Genomic DNA, 19,672 nt, shown 5'->3' with positions numbered 1-19,672 from the left:
GTCAGGGAATGGAGTGTGATCAACAATCTTACATATCATCGACAGAGTTTCTTTTTGTCCAAGGAATCAGCTATGTTATTAGCTTCTCTAAGAACATTCTTTTTTTTCTTTTTCTTTTTTCTTTTTTTTTTTTTTTTTTTTTTTGTGTAATCCCTAAGAACATAGTTTAAAGAGCAATATACAAAGTAAGGAGATAAATGAAGACTATCATGAATGATTGCAAAATCTAAGAGGTGGTGGACTAATGGAAGATTTAAGAAGATTCAAAACCCAAGCAAGTGAAGCCTTAGGAGGCATTTGCACCTCCAAAACTTACAAATTAGAAACTGTCAACATATCATATACTCCTTGTCTTTTTTTTATTTTCCCTATGGATACCTACTTACCCTATGAGGAGGGAAAGTGAAGACCAAGACACTTGAACCCGAGACTTCCTGATAAAATAAGATTTACCACATCATCACCCACTATCAACTGCAGTAGACAGTTGTCGTTAAGGGTATAAATCTGTCTGGAATCGAGTATTCGGTTTAGTTTCAGTTCAGTTCCAAGAAGTATTAGCGTGATCTATGTAGATCCAGACTTGGTCCTGTCTTGGTTCTAAACTTTGGTACTCATACCGAATCTGTATGATTTTAGTTTGGTTTCAGTTTCTATACGATTCGGCTTTTATTCTTATACTAGTAAAATATATATTATACTATATTAATTTAATATTAATACTATAATATATTGATATCCAAATTCGATTCGATTTTGATTCTACCCATCGGTTCCTATGTTGAATCTAGAAAGTAACCAAATCCCACCTCAATTCTATTCTTCAGCTCCAAATTGTAACCAAATTATTCGATTTGATTTTATTACAATTATTCAATTTGAATCTGATTTCAGTTTTCGATTCTGTTCCAATTTGACACCCTTTACGACTTATCCTAATATAACCAACGGGTTGGGTGGACAGCCAAGAAGAGGGAAGAGCAACGACCATTTTCCTTGGAAAGCGACAAAATGAACACCAGCATTTTTCACATGATCATCTCTTTCCATGCATGAAAGGGAAAGCTTCTCGTAACCGACAGAAATGGGGAATCCCATCACTCTCGGAATCACTTGTCACCTGTGTTGGTTGAGATCGAGATGGAGATATTTCTCCTTCCTCCTGATATGGGAGCTCTCTCCACCACAGAAATAGTGAAATTCAATAAATCAAATCCACAGGAGAGAGAGAGAAAGAGAAAGAGAAAGAAAAGGAGATTTTTTTAGTTCTTCTGGTGCTGCTGCTATCTGGTGTATCACTCCCACCGTTAGAACTCTACGCACGTTAAATCCAATCACGGCAAATGTGGTTTGTAAAGGTTTTCATTTTTTTCTTTTTCTGGAACTTTTATTTCGTTAAAAAGAACGTCCACAAGCATTCTGATTCGGGTAAATCTTTCAGGAACGGCCATTAAAGCTCTAAAAAATGATGCTGAGGAGCTCTTCTACCCCTGTTCTTGGGTCCCTGCTCTCTTCCTCCGAAACCCCTAATAGGGATTTTGAGAATAGCTCTAGCAACAACAACAAACACCCATTGAGCTCTGATCACACTCTGAAGAAAATCTCATTCTCTCATGGAGGGCACCCCCATTTCAGCGCCTTCTCCTGCAACTCATCTCCAATTTCTCACACTGTTGTGACCTTCTCTGACTTCGACCGCGAACCCAGTAGTGCCAGCTCCAGAGGCTTTCGAAGGGCCCGATCTGACGGTAACTTAGAAGGACTTGCTGCTGCCTCCTGCGATTTCGACGATTACACTACGAAGCCACTGAGCAGAACTTCACGAAGGCCAAGTATGTCAGTTCTGGAGACAATCCCAAGCTTCTCTATTTACAGTTCGAGAGATGGGTCTGAAGTCGAAGACGAAGACGAAGAAGAGAAAGAAGAAAATATGGATCAGAGAGATGGGTTGTTGGGGAGGTCTGTCACGATTGGTGACTTTATCGCTGCTGTGGAAAGTGGTGAATTCTCTTTTGGGAGGAACAATAATATGGGTTTGATTGTGGAAGAAGAGCATAGCTATGGGATGGGAGAGGAAAAGAAGTTGGTGAGCCCACCTCTCTATCTGGCAAGAGGGATTGGAATTGAAGTGGGTGGTCTTGGTGGTGGTGCTGGTGGTGGAGGTGGCTATGGTGGTGGTGGTTTTAGTCCCGATCGATCCGGTGAGGGTGGTGGCAGGGAAGGATCCCAAATTGAGGAGTATTATAAGAAGAGGGTTGAAGAAAATCCTTGCAACCCTTTGTTCTTAAGGAATTATGCTCAGTTTCTGTATCAGGTTAGATCAAATTATCCATTTTCTCTTCCCTTTTTCCTTGAATTATTGTTACTTGTCATCAATTTTCATTTGAAGGTGATGAAATATAGAAATTATATTAGTGAACAACAATGTGGACTGTATGATTTGTTCAAAACATTATTCAAATTCAAAGTCCTCACAGGTTAATTGTCAGGTGGATAGTTTCAATTTTCCAATTAAATGTTCTGCTAATTCATGTGAGTGAAGGTCCTTTTGAGGAAATGGACTTTAAGGTTCTAAAATATCTCCTCCACCTATTGAATAGGTGCACTCCATAGGTTACTTTCATAGTAGATCTGTTTATCATCCTCTCTTATTTAGCATTTCACTTTGGTGGTTTGACTGGGAATATCACAAATTGCCTGAAAATTCTATTGTAGCAAATGTTGTGCCTTGAGTGATTTAATAAGTTGTGCATCTGAAAACATGTTTAATGGTTGGATGAGCCATAGATTGTATGCTTAATTCAACACAGTAATACTGTCTCACAAGCCTCTGTATAATGTTCATAAGTATCTATTTAATAGGCAGATTCACCTATCACCTATCTGCAAAAGAAAAAGCCCCTCTTTCTCCTTTGTCCATCATTTGGCAAACATGTCAAGTTTGCAGTCCGAAGACTCTTAACTGATCAGATGAAAGAGATGTCCTTCCTCTTGGGTAGGAGGTTGGAACAAATTTCTTGAAGGAGATGTCCCTGACCAAAAGCTGATACAATGGCATCTCTTTACTCATCTGCTCTGTGCTGTTACATTTCTGTTGTATCTATCCCTTCCAAAAATTCATGTTGAAGTTATAGACATGACATACGTGGTCATCGAATCGCTTAAACCTTTTGGAGCTACTTGGAGTTTCCAATTGAGTTGTGCACCTTAATCCCATTGAATGTCTGCAGGGCACATGTTAGAAGCAGGGAAAACATGATCATTCCTTGAACACTGATGAGGGTAAGGCTAGTATACTGCAAGCTTAAAGCAGGCATGAGGATGTGAAAAATCTCCAGGGTTGTTGTTGTTTCAAGTTGAAATATATCTCTAACGCTGGTAAGACATTATCTTACCTTCAGCACTGAATTATCACACAGATGAATAATATCCGAGGCCAGTGTTTCTTAGATTCCTTGAATAATGATTAGAACTCAAGTTGTTGAGACCTTGTCGATTGTTATACAATAGACCCTAATCTTGCTCTCTGAAGTAATTCCCTGTTTTTACAACAGTCCAAAGGAGACCTGCGAGGGGCTGAGGAATACTACTCGCGTGCCATACTAGTAGATCCAACAGATGGGGAGATCATGTCACAGTATGCTGAACTATTGTGGAAGCTTTACCATGATCAGGACAGAGCTTCAAATTATTTTGAACGTGCAGTTCAAGCTGCACCTGAAGATAAGTATGTGTGTTTTGTAGTTTTTATATTCATCTCTATATGACAAAGCATGTCTTACAAATGTAATTGAGTCTAAATTTAGAGAAATTGCTGCCCTTCTTCTTGGCAGCCATGTGCTTGCAGCATATGCTAGCTTCTTATGGGAAACAAAGGATGAGGAAGAAGGCAACCTGCCACAGGATTTTGCTGGTGGGATAGTGGCCTCTGCAAGTGCTTGATTGTGGCATACAATGCTAGAAAGATACTAAAGCTCTACTGGATAGAATTACAGTTTTGGAAATTTGGAAGTGCAAGCTTTCTTTTGAAACAAAAGAAAGCATCTTTTTTACCTTTTGGTGTATTTAAGGGAAAGGTAGTACTCTTAAATTTAAATTCTGTGGAGGCATTTGGCCTCGAATTTGCAATTTCCTCTTGGGAATGTAAAATGATCTCCTCTTTTCTTCTCCATTTTGTGGACAGTAGACTCCTTAGGTAACCACCAACTTGCAGTTACCCTTAAGCTTCCATGATTAGTGGAAGAACAAGAGGTAAATTCGGACTCGGATAGGATAGGATTGTGTGTTCCAGGCCCTTCAGGTGTCATTCATGGCTAATCCAGGTTATATCCTTTAAAGGACTCAGGAACTTTTCAATCATATAATGACTTCTACCAACACAGTTCAACAACTCTTTCTATAAGGCCACAGTATGCTTTGATATATAACAGATATGGTTATGAACATGAAGCGCAAGCCTTGTCTTTCATTACTATATTTGTAATGCTTTTAATTGGTATCTGCCACTCAACGAAATAAAGGAAAATTGAATCTATCACTAATTCAGACTTTTTATGTTGAGAAAACAAATCCAAACCCACCAAAAGGAAAAAGGAAGACACCACATTTCACTCAGAAAAAAAGATATATGAATTATGTTTACCTTCCCTCTTATCCAAGTTAAAGATGAATTGGGGGGGGAAACATTGGGGAATCAAATGCCCACACTCAAAAAAAAGTGGCGCTTCCACTTTGACACCTCAACTAATAAATTCCAAAATGAGACTCCACAGGAATATCATCAACATATTTTTTTTCCCTAAAACCATGACAGGAAATGTTACTACCAGAAAACCACCTCCCTACTAAGGAAAACTAACTCATTGCTCTGATGGGTTCTGCCCATTCCTTGATACTGGTCTTGGACCCCTCTGGTGGAAACCATTCCCTCGAGGTCTGTTGTTATAGTCCCTCTCAGCACCATCTTGGCCACTTCCCCTGCCAAAACTTCGGCCACCAAAACGCCCCCTCGGGGCGTCTGTCTGATAGCTGCTCCTCCCTCTACCCCTTCCTGTCAAAACAATTCAAGCGCCAGTAGAATGTTAAAGAACATTCAACAACTAAATAAATAAAGCAAACGAGAGTTAAAAAGATGTTCTAAAATTAAACTGCACCGAGACCTTCAGAACATTCGATAAATAGCTTAAAAATCCAAAATGGGATAATAGTTTGTTCCATAGAATAGCACAACAGTTCCTCATTTCAAAACTAATGTCACTTTGGCCATATCTAAAATAAACTTAAGTATTGCGAATTGGTCAATTATTTATACCAAAGAAGCAATAGTCACTCCAAGACAATCAATAATTTTAAGGTTTGTACCAGAAGAGGTACTCATTGAGTGAAAAAAAGAATTGAAGGGTGACCAGAAGAGGTACTCATTGATGACAGGCCACAGATGAGTTGACAGCAACCACACAATTAGGCCAAGGGCTGAAATCGACAGTATTTTGACCTGTTTCTTTTTCTTTCTTTTAAATTAATCTTGGCATGATTGTTGACGTTGAGATATATAGATGGGCTGGCTACCTCTGGTATTCTGAAATTTATGTTAAGTGAGGTCATTCCTGTAGGTTTCTTATATAACAGAAACATATATACAATGGTGAGGGGTATCAAGTGGGAAATTTTTCTCCCAATCAATTCCTTCTCTTCCCCCATATTCTCTTCTCTTCTTCTGTTCCTCCTCATTCTCTAATATTTTATCTATTGCAGATTACTGTTAATATTGTCCGACTAAGAATTACTCAACTCAGTATATATATTAACAGTGATAACTACAATTGTGAACAAAGAATTGAAAAACAGTTTCAATTGCAGGAATTTTTCAGCAACTATTATAGAGTCTTTCACTAAATAATACTGTCTGACATATAAATTTTTCTCCAGCCAACAGGTACAGTGAATGTTAATGCCACAGAGAGGTTCTGATGCAGTATCACTTGACTGGTTGGACCAGCATTATAGGCTTTGGAGACCCAAACCTAGAAGAAACCAGTCCAACCTGGGTTTTTGGTCAACTAAGGGTTAGAAGTAATTTATTTATTTAGTTGTTTATTTATTTAAGTCTTTTATTTGTTTTGGGTTGGGTTGAATACGTAGGAGTTAGTTGGAGTTTAAATTGCAAGTTGCAAGTTATTTCAATTTTAGAGTCTAACCAGGAGTCTTGGGATTGTCTTTGGTTTTTCTCTTTAAATACTTGCATTGTAACCAACGTAAAACAGAGATTGAATAGTGAATATTGAAATTATGCTCAACTGTGTGTGAGTTTGTGCGTGAGATCCCTTCCTCTTCCCTTGCAACTATTTCTTCTCAGATTTCCCCTCTTCCTTACCAGCCCCCACCAGGTTCCCTGCCTCAGGGAATAACAAAAAACATTTATTTGATGCTAAACTCCATCCCAGCATTCTTATAACATGAATGCCAGAAAGCAGCATTCCTTGGGCAGAAACCAATGGTGGTCTAACAGTGTAAAGTAGAGGCACATTTATATGAGCCCCAACAGAAACCATGTTATGAGATTCAAACAAAAAAAAAAAAAAAAAACTACAGAAGAATAAACCATACATTTCATTACTTCAAATATGTGAGAGAGAGGGGGTATTTGGGATCCTTGTGGCTTGCATAGAAACCCAGATTTCCATATTCATCAGAAATCAGTGATATATCACTAAGGATGAAGGTTCATCCTTCCACAGTAATCATAGTTTTAGGTAATGTAAAGTAAAAAGTGTAAAGGGTAGTGCCGTGAAACATACTTCCTCCTCGAGATGTGCTATTGCTGTTTGCTCTCCGCTCCTCAATGTGCACTTGCCTCCCACCAAGCTGTATTGGAGATGCCTACAGAAAACCAGAGCCAAATGAGGCTAACATTATGTACAAAAATCCACCCATGAAATACCAAATTAGATGAAGTCAGCTCTTTACTCCAGAATGAATGGCGGAACAAAATTCGTGAAGCCAACCCCATTTAGTTAAGAAAAGGCTTAGTTGAGTTGAGTGGTTTACTGCAGAATAAATATGTATTGACATAGGACAGATTCTTTCCACTTGGCAAAGCAAGAAAGCAACTAAAAACTCAACTCGACCAATGTATAAACAATGAATCCAAAAAAAAAAAAGTAGCCAAGACAAATTAAATGTTATCGGAAAAGTAAAAGACTACCTGATGCAGATCAACCAGCAGGTACCTGGTCCAAATTCTGGGTTTATTCAAACCCATTGATTTGTGCCCCAAGGAGTGGTATCATCCAGTACCATAAAAAGGGATTTAATTCCAGAATTAAGTGGATTTACTTCCAGAATTAAAGAGGAGATTGATCAGTTATTAAAGGAGATATTTTCTATCCTAATTCCTATTATATCGAGCAGTATATTTCCAGTACATTATGAGATATCGCTCAGCTCTATTGGGAGGAGATTTCATATGATCAAGTGGACCCCACAGCCAGTGAGCTAGTGAATACAAATTGAAGACTCAATTGTCAATACTTGGAGGAGTCCTACAGCTATTATAAAAGGGTGTACCCAGTGCACGAGGCTCCCGCCACGGCGGGGTCTTGGTAGGGTCATAATTTAGGCAGCCTTACCTCCAGAGACTATGCATCAAGGTCCAACCTCACTCCTACAGCTTGATGCAGACCCGAAGACTAACATTCGTAAGAAGTAGTAGTCAAAGTAATTGATTAGTCTTTTAGTAGTTTTCTATACTTATTTTAATTTCATGTTTTTGTGTTTTAAATTGAACCGGTCCAAAACTGGTTTGAACCAGAGGTTCTTCAATTTAAGTGAATTAAGTAAATTTCGTTGTAATTGTTTTAGTGGTCATGTGACAACTTAAGTGGTCCACTCCTCTCCACGGTTCATACAGAGGATGTGTTTTGTTAATTAAGTCGGCTAGGGGGATCTTGTCCACTCCTAGGCTGATTAGCACATGGCCTTGGGCCTTATAATAAACGTTGTTCGTGGGGATCCTATTTTCCCCATCAAATATTGAAAAACCAATTCTCAAAGCTGCTGCTCTGCAATCTGTTTTCTTCAAGAAGATCTTTGTCTTGTGTTTGATCAAGGCTGATGGAATCGGTATTTGATATGATTGACACCTTGTGGTGGTAAGCCCAGGAGGTTCTTTGGCTCTTTATTATTGTTCCATTACTGTCTACATTCAAGCAAGCTGTTATCAAGGTGTTACCATAGTTATCAAGGCGCAAGGCATTGGAGAGGGTCCAAAAAATCAAGGCGCCTGCCAAGGCGCAAGCGCCCATGTCGACCAAGGAGCCTGGACGCCCAGGCAACGCCTTGATAATTATTACTTACCATCATCAATAAGTAGTTTTAAATCTGATCCAAACCCTAGCCATTCTCTTCTTCTCTTCTAGACCACCCCCAACCAGCATAGCCTAAACCAGCCATTAAACCCTCCAAAGCTTGATCGAGTCTCCCTCTGCCCCCTTGGAGAACTCGATCCAAAGCTGGTCCAATTCTGCACAGCCAAACCCTAGGAATTCTAACTTCCCTCTATTAAGCCCTAACCCTAAATTTAACCTATTTTCTCCCAACACATTGCTGCCGATTCTATTTTATACCCCACTGGTTTGCTGAATCAGTTTATTACATCACTGATATTAGTAAATGTCAACCTAACATTAACCCTAACTTTCATACCCCAAGCCCCCATAAAACCCTGAACCTAATTTAGCCTTTCCCTAGCTTAACCCTAATTTGAGTCATCCTTTGAGATAGATTCTGGTTTTGGTTTTTAGTTTGATTACATTCATTCTAAGACTACATTAAATTGGTATCAAAGCTATGGCAGAGGGTGAAGATTGAACATTACTACCACCACCTGATCCTATGGCTAAGGTTATTGAGTTATTTCAACAATTAGCAGCTGAACAGAAAACCATTAGTGAAAGCTTGCAGCAACTTGAGGAATGTCAGGTTACTCTGGTAAGGAATAGTAATGTACCACCTGAAGATGATAGATATCAGGTACAGTCTCAAGTGTACCGAAATAATCGAAGGCACATGGAAGATAGAGTCTCCTAGAACCCCTACAGTTCGGCCTACATTTGAAGAACATGTGAGATCATATTTTAGCACTTACATTGGTACTCATCAACGATATGATGATACACGAAAGGTCAAGGTAGAGTTGAAGGAATATGATGGCAAACATGATCCACAGGTAATTTATGATTCGTTGGCAGCTTTAGATGATTATTTTGAATGGTATGATTTACCTGAAGACAAGAAGATGAAACTAGCATGTACTAAGCTAGTGGGTTCAGCCCGTGAATGGTGGAAAACCACTAAAAGAGATCTTGAAGATGAAGGTAGAGCACCCAATAACTGGGAAGAAATGAAAGAGGATGCGAGTAAGAAGTATCTACCACGACATTTCAGGGCACAGTTACAGGATAATCTAAATTCCCTTCGTCAAGGGAATTTGGCTGTAGCTGAGTATATGCAGCAGTTCGACTCTCTCTACTCGTACCGGTATTAGGGAGAATGACATTCAGGTATTATCTTGATTTCGACTGGGGTTGAGAGCTGATATTAACAGGGCTACTGGCATAGTAGATATATCTAATGTCAGGGACTGTTTTGAGGAGGCTCTTCGTTCAGAAGAATTATTGGTATCTACTGGTAGACGATTTGGTACTCCATTTGTTGAGAACAAGAAAAATTTCACAGCTCCCAAATCTTATACCGCTGGTCCTTCACGTCCTCCAGCTCCAATAGGGTACAATGTTTTCATTGCCAAGAGCTTGAACACTATGCCAAGAATTGTCCCACTCATCAGAAGTTTAATGTAGTTGCTGAAAAGGAAGATATTTCTGAGGGAGATAACCCTGATTTATACCCCTATCCATTGGAAGATGGAGATTTTAATGTTGATGATTATGATGTTGAGGTAAACGAAGAGGATACATACGGTATTCATGTGGTTACTCGACTTTTCAAGGAGTTATGTACCGGTCAAACTTAAATCTGATTTATATCGAAGGAGTTATGTACCGGTCAAACTTAAATTGGTGTGCGCGAATGCTGTCAAAATCACTTTGAATGGAAATATTTTTTTGGGCATCAAAACAAATGAATATTTTACCGCACTTTTGGTTTTTAGCAATATTTTACCTCATTAAGATTTATGAAATTTTTAGATTTGAGAAAAACCCCAACATTAGAAAATTGAAAATTGAACCTACCGCCAAAAATCCAGTTTTTGTTCTTGACCTGGGGGGTTGACTATTTATCCTTTTGGAATTTGATTTTTTTACTATTTTTATTGGATTCAAATAGAGAGGTATTTGCTTATTTATGAATAATATCTTTCATTTACTTAAATGATGTTAGTCATAAGTAAGTGTTTGTCCTGGTTTCTGGCATAAGTGTCTATCCTGATTTCCCACTGAGTGAAACTCCTATTTGGACTCTGATTTTTCAAAATCTGATAGTGTCATTGTTTTTAAATGGCCAAAAATAGGCTGTATACCAACTTTCATGACCAAACTAGGACTAAAACCCACTGAAACCAACCATCAAGTTCAAAAAAAAAATTTACCCCAACTCACCGAGATCTCAGCCCAACTCAGTTTTTTGCCAGGGCGAAACCTGTACCGAAACTGAGTTCTTGAACCATGGTACAAGGTACTAAAACGTATTGGACCTAATGCTTATGTACTCGAGTTACCTGCTGATATGAGCATAAGCAATGTCTTCAACGTGGCTGATTTACATCTCAATGTGGGACATCACTCAGATGATGGTGATTCTGAACACAAGCTGAGGCTGCCCCTACTCAAATCACCCACTAAGGACATTATTGAAGAGGTCTTGGATGACATGCACAAGACCACAGATCCAGATCTTCTACGGCGCAACTGCCCGTCCGGCTTGTGCTACGCAGACATAGGGCCATGCGCAATGACCGCCTTACCCTCGCTCGGGCAGGGGTAAGGTGGTCATTGCACACAGCCCTGTGTCTACGTAACACAGACAAGACGGGGCAGCGCACCGTAGAAGATCTGTTTCCCAAGACCACACAACATGGCAACAGTTACCATGCTTTCCTTGTCAAATGGAAAGGTTGCCCACGCCATGACAGTACTAGGATTCACGTTGACGACTTCAAGCGGCTCGACCCCGATTTATATAAGCGGTACATGTCCTTCAACCATTCGTCGGAGACGTATGTTTTCAATCCAGGGAGAACTAATGCGGATCTGAAGAATTACATTCATAAGAAGAAGTCCAAGTAGTTGTTTAGTCTTTTAGTAGTTTTCTATATTTTTCATGCTTTTTTGTTTTAAATTGAACCGGTCAAAAACTGGTTTGAACCAATAGTTCAATTTAAATGAATTGAGTAGATTTCTTTGTAATTGTTGCAGTGGTCATGTGAAAACTTAAGTTGTCATGTGACTTAAGTGGTCCACTCCTCTACATGGGTCATAGAGAGGATGAGTTTTGTTAATTAAGTCAGCTAGGGGGATCTGTCCACTCCTAGTTGTTTAGTTTTTTAGTAGTTTTCTATATTTTTCATGTTTTTGTCTTTTAAATTGAACCGATCCAAAACTAGTTTGAACCAATGGTTCAATTTAAATGAATTGAGTAGATTTCTTTGTAATTGTTTTAATGGTAATGTGACTTAAGTGGTCCACTCCTCTCCACGGGTCATAGAGAGGATGTGTTTTGTTAATTAAGTCGGCTAGGATGTCCTCCCTAGGCTGATTAGGACATGGCCTTAGGCCTTATAATAAAAGTTGTTCGTGGGGCTCCTATTCCCCCCCCCCCCCCCATTCAAATATTGAAAAAACAATTCTCAAAGCTGCTGCTCTGCAACTTATCTTCTTCAAGAAGATCTTTGTCTTGTGTTTGATCAAGGCTGATGGAATCGGTGTTTGATCCGATTGACACCTTACGGTGAGAAGCCCGAGTGGTTCTTCGGTTCTTTATCATTGTTCCATTACTGTAATACTGTTCTACATTCAAGCAAGCTGTTATCAAGGTGTTGCCATCATCAACAAGTAAGTTTGAATCTGATCCAAACCCTAGCCATTCTCTTCTTCTCTTCTAGACCACCCCCAACCAGCATAGCCTAAACAAGCCAATAAAAACCCTCCAAAGCTTGATCAAGTCTTCCTCTGCCCCCTTGGAGAACTCGATCCAAAGCTGGTCCAATTCTGCCCTGCCAAACCCTAGGAATTCTAACTTCCCTCTATTAAACCCTAACCCTAAGTTTAACCTATTTTCTCCCAACACCTTGCTGCTGATTCTATTTTATACCCCACTGGCCCACTGGTTTGCTGAATCAGTTTATTACATCACTGATATTAGTAAATCTCAACCTAACGTTAACCCTAACTTTCATACCCTTAGTCCCCATAAAACCCTAAACCTAATTTAGCCTTTCCCTAGTTTAAACCCTAATTTGAGTCTTCTTTTGAGACAGATTCTGGTTTTGCTTTCTATTTTGATTACATTCATTCTAGACTACATTGCAGCTGGTATAATTAGTTTTATTTGATAGGTTCTTATTGGGATTTGTTTCTGTTTTGGTTTTCTTAGTTACTTATATGTGATTTGAAATTAGAAGGTTAGTTAGATTTAATTTTCTAGATAGATTAGGACTTGTATTCGGTTTTCTTTAAATATATTTGTATTAGCCATTAGCTGGAAACAATTGAGATAGTGAATATTTGAAATTTTCTTCATGAAGCTGTGCGATTCAGTTGAGATGTGAGATGCCTTGAGAGGGTGATATACCTATGGGTGAGAGGCCCGGGAGAGAGTGAGAAGCTCAATCCAAATCTATCCTTCTACCTATCTTCTACCTTTCTTTATTTATCGATTTGCTTGTGAGAAATATGTGTCCTAAATCTACTGCTATCTGAGATCCTTTCGAACATCTAATTGGGTGGTTGCTATCCTTGTTTGATTGCTGAAAAGTGCTACTTCTGATATCTTAGTGGTCCTGCTGTGGAATTAGTTCCTAGTTGGGGTCTGATTCTACATTACATCCACTAGGGAATTTAAGATTGTACAGAAGAACTTAAATGTAAAACTGATTAACAACAGCTTCTTTAGGAGAAGTTGCTAACCTGGATCGCATTTTGAACACCATGGACATCTTCAAATTCAACAAATGCATAGCAAACACCAATTTCCTGCATGTCAATGTGAATACATTCGCAGATGGGTAGATGTCAGTTCCATATCTTTTAAGGTTCAAATGGAGGCATACAATAGAAAAAGAAGCAAAGAGAATGAACCTTGCGGTGTCTGATGGCCACACCCTCAGGTATGATTTTGCCAAAGTTCTTAAACTCCTGCTCAATCTCAAAAGAAGAAATGGTAGTGGGCAAGTTCCTCACATAGACAGATCTCACTTCACCTGAAAAGGTTCACAAATGAATCCCAAAAATAAAAAAATGATGCACTTGTTTCATCTAATTTTTTGGAAGAAGGTGAGTAAATCTTTCATCTAATCTTTGGTCTATTTTTTTAACGTCTACAAATGAAAAGAGAAAGCAATATGAAATTTTAAAGGCAATTGCCACAAGTCAGATGACATGAAGAATCTTATTAATCCTTTGACGAAACACCAACTCAACAGGAATTCCAGACTTGTTTCAACAAAATTAGGAACAGATGAAGATTTTAGTGATATATTGTGAATATTAGACTTGAATATAACAACTGGAAATAGTAACTATAATTTAACATATAAAGCAAATTGTAACAATCCAGATTTTCATAGTAAGAAATGAGGATTCTAAAACACTCAAAGAAAAGAAAATAAAACTCTAGTTATTTGCAAGAAATAATATTAATTTTTGACAATAAGAGAAAAGGACTCGTGCTATTCCACAAATTTTGAAATAGTAGAAGATTTTAGTGAAAAGAAGGAAACATTAGACCGTACCACAAAGTATAAACTTGTAAATAGTAACTAGCAAACATTAGATAGCCAACCAATAGGGCTTTAAACGGTCAAATACCAAGCGGATAAAGATGAATCCATATTTATAGTGCATATCTGATGAAGCATAAAAGGCAAATAAAATACAAATCCAGGTCTTTGTCAGGATTAAGCTCCTGTTGCCATTTTTTAGTAACTTAAACATATACACATAATCCTTGTGAATTACATAATTTTTACAAATAAAAATTTTATACGTTCTACATGTTAAACATATCAATAAACTTCACGTCCTATTTATAACTAAGGGTATATGTAACAAATGTTCCACCAGCACAAGCTTCTTAAAACAACTGAATGGACAACAACAATTTGGTCCTATCTTATGCAATTCAAGGATTTCTCAATGACGCTTTATTCACTAGAAATAATGTCCCTATCACATAGAATATATGAATGGAGCAGGAGGAGGAGCTGAGCAGATAACCTTCTTCTTCTATGGCCGTCACTTCATCTGTTGCTTCGGAACCAAACTTTTCAGGAACATTTATTGAAGAAGGGTAAGACTGTGAAGGATTAGGCCATCCTGCACCAGACTTTTCAGGAACATTTATTGATGAAGGGTAGGACTGTGAAGGATTAGGCCATCCTGCAGAATTCCATTCTGAAGTAGGTGCCATACCCTTGTTGATAGATTGCTGAGGAGCTACTGATGACACGGATTGCCCTCTTGCCCGCAACTACCAATTACAATAAAAACATCAGGGCAGAATAAAGTTAGAAAGATAAAAAGATAAACAGGCACACAAACAGAAAAACATTTAGCAACAGGAATTGCAAATATAAGAGTGGAGCATACAATAGAGGCATAAGTCTGCTTTGGAGGCTCTCCAACAGGTTCCTCAATAGGTGCAGGAGCATCTTGGACTGGGGGCATTGCACTTTGAAATGCAGCTGTCACCTCTTCCACAGAAGTTTCATCCACTATGTTTTCCTCTACAGCAGTTTCTTCCACAGAAATTTCAAATGGATCACCTTCTTCCAGATGACCTGATGGCACAAAATTTGTGGCCTCCATTTCTTCCACAGCAGTTTCAAATGGATCACTTTCTTCTAGATGACCTGATGGCAAACATATATTTATTAACAGATGGGAAGCAAGAATGGAATCTGACAGACCATGTTTCAGAAACAAGTGAGTCCAAATTCCGAAGCAGTTTGCTAAGTGTTATAGACAAACACGCTGCCAAATTATAATCCAAAAACAATACAGAAATCAAACATGATTCTCCAAATTTTAATGGAATTATTCATACATGTTACTTTAAGTTTCAGGATTACTACTTAATTCTCTAAGTTAATATTCTTGACTTTTGATTACGTACTACAATCAGCATCCACTGGAATTAACATTCTTGACTTTTGATTACGTACTACAATCAGCATCCATTGGAATTAACATTCTTGACTTTTGATTACGTACTACAATCAGCATCCACTGGAACATATGAACACTCTTTTTCAATAGAATGGAAGACTAACAGACCTTATAGTCACTCCTACAAATAAGATCAAATTTCCTACCTGCTAAAATCCATATAGTACACTTATGCAGTGAATGATCATCATTATCTAAGCTTGGTCCCAACCATTTTTCCAATAGATGATCTTACAATTCTATTTACTGTTATATATACTAGTCAGGAGTCCTCTGATATTCACAATACCTGGCTCTGGAATGGGACTAGATGCATCTACTTTAGAATCAAAATTGTTCTGTGCCAGTATAGCTGCCGGATGCTGGTGAATCTGTTCCTCATCAAGGAAGATAAATATATCATTGAGAACAAAGAAACCTTTTTCCTGAGGAGCAAGGAAAAAGGTCTGCACAAATTTCCTCCTGCCATTGAAATCCTTTGTTCGCACAAAACCTGAAACCTTCACGAGAACTCCTCCCTCCAACGAGTTCAGAGAATGAACTGTTTTTATTTCAATTTCGGTAAAATTAAGTGACATGATAAGCGAATGGATTTGCTGCAAAGAGAAAATGGCATGACACTGTTAGTTCTGCAGAAATCGCAAAAGAGATGAGCAAACTACTGTTAAATGGCATGACAGAGAACAATGGACAACTTGGAGACAGGAAATTTTTTCTCCGTTTTTTTGGGGCATGGGGGGCTGGGGAGGGGACATCAATAGGTGAAGAAAATTATTAGAAAAATGGAAGTGAAGACTGCAAAATATCAAAGCAAAGAAATATTACTATAGCAAGACAACAGGTGAAAAAAACAAATATTCAGCACTCCCAAAACCACCAAAAGAGTGGTAACAACATATTAATATAATTCATTTAAATTTTATTTGTATTTTATTTTTGAGTGGGAGAGGGTGAAGGCACACAAGGAAGGTGAAAAAAGTAACAGCAAACATGCAGATTGTTCACTAGCTGAGGTCAGTAACTCTTCGTTGCAAAGCTGTGCAAAATTGTAATAGGCACTAAGAACTCAGCCCAATCTACCTCACACCATCACAATCTAAACTCTCACTAGTGAGAAGAAGAAACGTTTTGTCAAAATCCCTCACCCATCCTCTCACCGTCACAGAGCAACAGAAAGTGCTGTTGGATGGATAAAGTTCATGCATATGTGTCGCTGTATAAAAGTGTACGCAAATTTATCCTCTAGTAAGTTCAAGTTGTTCTCTGATGCTTTATATTTATATTAAACTAATATTTTTGTAATAACGAGTACCATTTTTGGTCCAACTGGTTTCATTCCATTCTTCATGTTGTATCCTAAATAAAGCAGCGCAACTAAATAACAAATTTGAAAGCCAAAATTTTATAAGGATACAGACTGCTATCTAAATTGAGAAGAGAGGGATTTTATAAGTATGGATGCTGGAATGCACTATCTGAATTGCCAACCCCCCCCCCCCCCCAAAAAAAAACACATGATAAATAAGAATCCAACTGTCCAGATGTCTATGGAGACCAAGCTGTTTCTGATTATGGCAGATTCGGATAAGCACTCCCTCATTATCACTCCCAAGGAAATAGTATAGTTATATATATATATATATATATATATATATATATATAGAGAGAGAGAGAGAGAGCCCAACCACAACGAGAGAAGTAGAATGAGGAATTGAGCACGCAAAGTCTAAAATTGAATGGTAACAAGGTTTGAACTGAGAGAAATCAATGAGAACAAAAAAAACATGATAAATGAACAGTTTTTTCTTTCCGCTGAAGTCGTTTTTGAGAGTCAATACCAACTAAACAGAAATGCTGATAAAACAACAGGACAATGTGACAAGAAAAAAATACTAAGAAGCTGCCAGAGACAAAATTAAAAAGTAGCAGAACAAAAAATAAAAAAAAAATAGAATAAACTTTAGCCAAAATATATTCTCCATGTAAATCACTACAGTGGAAATCAAATCGATTATCTATAGACAGCAAAATAAGAAACCAGCTTATGAACCACAAAATCCAAGCGTCATGCATCATCAGCATTACAATATTATATAGAATCTACTCGAGCTGATATTGCAGTCTTCCATTAAACACAATAACTCAATCCCACTCTTTATGATTAACACATTCATGCTGGTTCAAATACCTAAAATATAATGAAAAATCATGATTTTAAACGTACAAGAAAAATTCCAAAAAAGAAAAAAAATGACAAACATTACCACCACTGATGTTGCCATCTCGCTATTATTCCCATCGACACGAAGTATTGAACTTGCATCGGTGTAGAACTGATGAACAAAATCCGGCGTTTGTTGAAGGACTTGATAATACTGCCCAACGAAGTACGAACCAACCTGAAACAGCGCAGAGAGGAATGAGTGACAATGAGAGACTACACTAAACGAAAAGAAAAAATATATATATTTGAGGGGGAGGGAAGAAAAATCAAAAAAAGTTTCATGGATTGACCTGAACAGCACTGACTGGGGTTTGAAGTAAAGTCGCCATTATCGCTTTCTACGGAAACATGCAGCAAAAAAACGATCTTGAAACCCTAACACCCCCGAAAAGCTCCAAACGAAACCCTAGATCTGCAATCCTTGGATGATCTGTAAAACCAAAAAAATAACAGATTTTTACGGCTCATAAACAAAGAAGAAAAAAAAAATCTTCCCTTTTTCTTTATCATTAGTTTTCTGCAATTTTTTCTTAACATATACCTCGAAAGGAAGATCTAAGATAGAGCTAGAGAAAGAGGGAGAGTTTCATAGAAATCAAGAGAAAGCGAGATAGACAGGGAAGCTGAAATACCTCTGAAATATTAGATTAGATTTGAGAAAATCTTTTTGTTTTCCTTCTGGCTTCTCCACTGGTTTTGTTTTTGGTTCTTTCGGACTTCCTTTGTGCTATCGCCGCAATCGTCTAAAACCGGGCGCACCTTATTAAGAAACACCAATCCTTAGTCATCGCTCTTACTAACTTGCGCTAGGGAGGGGTTCATTTCCCGTTCGTTAGATTTTGAAATGTATGTGTGGATCTAGAAATTTGTTTTATATATGGTGGACACGTGGGAGAACGAAAATGATGTGCAACTTAAGTTCTACCGTTGGATCCAACGTGGATTGATGATGTGTTGACCGCAGCAGTATAGACTGGTGGACAAATAACATAGAGCATCATTTCATGCTGATCTTAGTCGGACCGGTCCGTTTAATCTTACTAGGTGGTCGAACCAGATTATATTCCCAAGTTTGAGTTTAGCTTGACTTTCATCTTGAGGCAATGCGGTCAATGGTACGAATCTTACTTAGGGAAAGTAGAAGAGAGTTTAGACCGGGCGGTTGGGCCGGACACAATATTCAATGATCCGGTAGAAACAAAATGTTTTATGGAAACTGCGTAAGATAGCAGAGCCCTAACTGGCAAAGTAACGGTCAGCGCAGAATAGCAAGGTTTCGGGATGCCTGTAAAGAGTAAAATAGTAATGACACATGGTTTGCTTCCTAAAGTTGGGCAGTCGGAAAAAGATGACATGTGATTCCATACCAACGGCTCGTAATGGATGGAAAGAAAAAGACAAAAAAATGAACAAAAGGAAAGAAGAAGAAGAAAAAAGCAAGGTACGCTTTTTAACGAACAATAGGTTTTATACAAATATGGGCAAATGACATCTTAGGTGCCGAATGTTTAACAAAAGGACAGTACCTAATGTTTCATAAAACTAACGTTTGTGGTGTCTTCTAAATTGGTTTTATTTAAAAGGCCAAATGTTCTCTGTGCTCGGGGTGTCCAGACACATGGGGTTAGTTAAAATGATCACCCTGTCCCCCTGAATGGCAGGCTCATGTGTCTAGGCGCAGACAGTGCTGCGGCACAGATATAATCTATCCTATTTCAAATTATTTTATTTTTCAATTTTACGAAGTCTTTTACCCTTCTGTGTTAGTGTTTGGGTACTTGCAATATCACCCAAGGCCACGACAAGGTCGTGCTCAGCCATCCTAGCGACCAAGTTGGTGCCTCATATGGCCAAATCTGAATCCTCATGGAGGAATCGATGAGGACATGCACACAATCATTGGAATCCTAAGCTTGGTGGCGGTCATATGGACTCTCTCCTAGTCAGTGGCGAGGTAAAGCACGGTAGTAGCAGTGATAGTTTAGGCATCAAAAGAATCTCCTTCCTTCAAGATCTTGAGGAGCGGAGGGACTCCACTTTCATCATT

General features: G+C 38.3%; 2 protein-coding genes across 3 annotated transcripts; one reads left to right on the top strand and one right to left on the bottom strand.

Annotated features, from left to right (window-relative positions):
* Positions 1–1,388: 1,388 nt before the first annotated feature.
* Positions 1,389–3,970, top strand: LOC122654280. Its single transcript, XM_043848289.1, has 3 exons — positions 1,389–2,314; positions 3,555–3,727; positions 3,834–3,970. The coding sequence occupies exons 1-3, from the start codon at positions 1,466–1,468 to the stop codon at positions 3,940–3,942; spliced, it is 1,131 nt and encodes a 376-aa protein (XP_043704224.1). The 5' UTR covers positions 1,389–1,465; the 3' UTR covers positions 3,943–3,970.
* Positions 3,971–4,624: 654 nt separating this feature from the next.
* On the bottom strand, positions 4,625–18,277 carry LOC122654278 (nuclear transport factor 2-like). Of its 2 annotated transcripts, none has more exons than XM_043848288.1 (10): positions 18,258–18,277; positions 17,916–18,055; positions 17,666–17,800; positions 15,691–15,997; positions 14,823–15,013; positions 14,451–14,703; positions 13,314–13,435; positions 13,143–13,208; positions 6,798–6,879; positions 4,625–5,050 (listed from the first exon to the last, which is right to left on the bottom strand). In XM_043848288.1, the coding sequence occupies exons 2-10, from the start codon at positions 17,952–17,954 to the stop codon at positions 4,860–4,862; spliced, it is 1,386 nt and encodes a 461-aa protein (XP_043704223.1). In that variant the 5' UTR covers positions 17,955–18,055; positions 18,258–18,277; the 3' UTR covers positions 4,625–4,859. The 2 variants fall into 2 exon arrangements, with proteins under 2 accessions (XP_043704223.1, XP_043704222.1); XM_043848287.1 differs by having other exon boundaries at positions 14,823–15,085; positions 18,258–18,276.
* Between the last annotated feature and the right edge of the window lie 1,395 nt (positions 18,278–19,672).

Source organism: Telopea speciosissima, chromosome 3 (genome assembly GCF_018873765.1).
Source record: "Telopea speciosissima isolate NSW1024214 ecotype Mountain lineage chromosome 3, Tspe_v1, whole genome shotgun sequence".
Classification (NCBI taxonomy): Eukaryota; Viridiplantae; Streptophyta; class Magnoliopsida; order Proteales; family Proteaceae; genus Telopea; species Telopea speciosissima.
This window is presented reverse-complemented; position numbering and strand designations above follow the sequence as displayed.

Bases quoted from the DNA above. Each gene is read 5' to 3' on its own strand.
- LOC122654278 (XM_043848287.1), bottom strand. From the start codon at position 17,954: ATGGCGACTTTACTTCAAACCCCAGTCAGTGCTGTTCAG. The intron at 13,436-14,450 runs GTTATCTGCTCA...GAACCTTTTCAG, and splicing joins GACGGCCATAGAAGAAGAAG to GTGAAGTGAGATCTGTCTAT. The intron at 13,209-13,313 runs GTTCATTCTCTT...ATTGACATGCAG, and splicing joins TGGCCATCAGACACCGCAAG to GAAATTGGTGTTTGCTATGC.
- LOC122654280 (XM_043848289.1), top strand. From the start codon at position 1,466: ATGATGCTGAGGAGCTCTTCTACCCCTGTTCTTGGGTCCCTGCTCTCT. The intron at 2,315-3,554 runs GTTAGATCAAAT...TTTTTACAACAG, and splicing joins ATGCTCAGTTTCTGTATCAG to TCCAAAGGAGACCTGCGAGG. The intron at 3,728-3,833 runs GTATGTGTGTTT...TCTTCTTGGCAG, and splicing joins CAAGCTGCACCTGAAGATAA to CCATGTGCTTGCAGCATATG.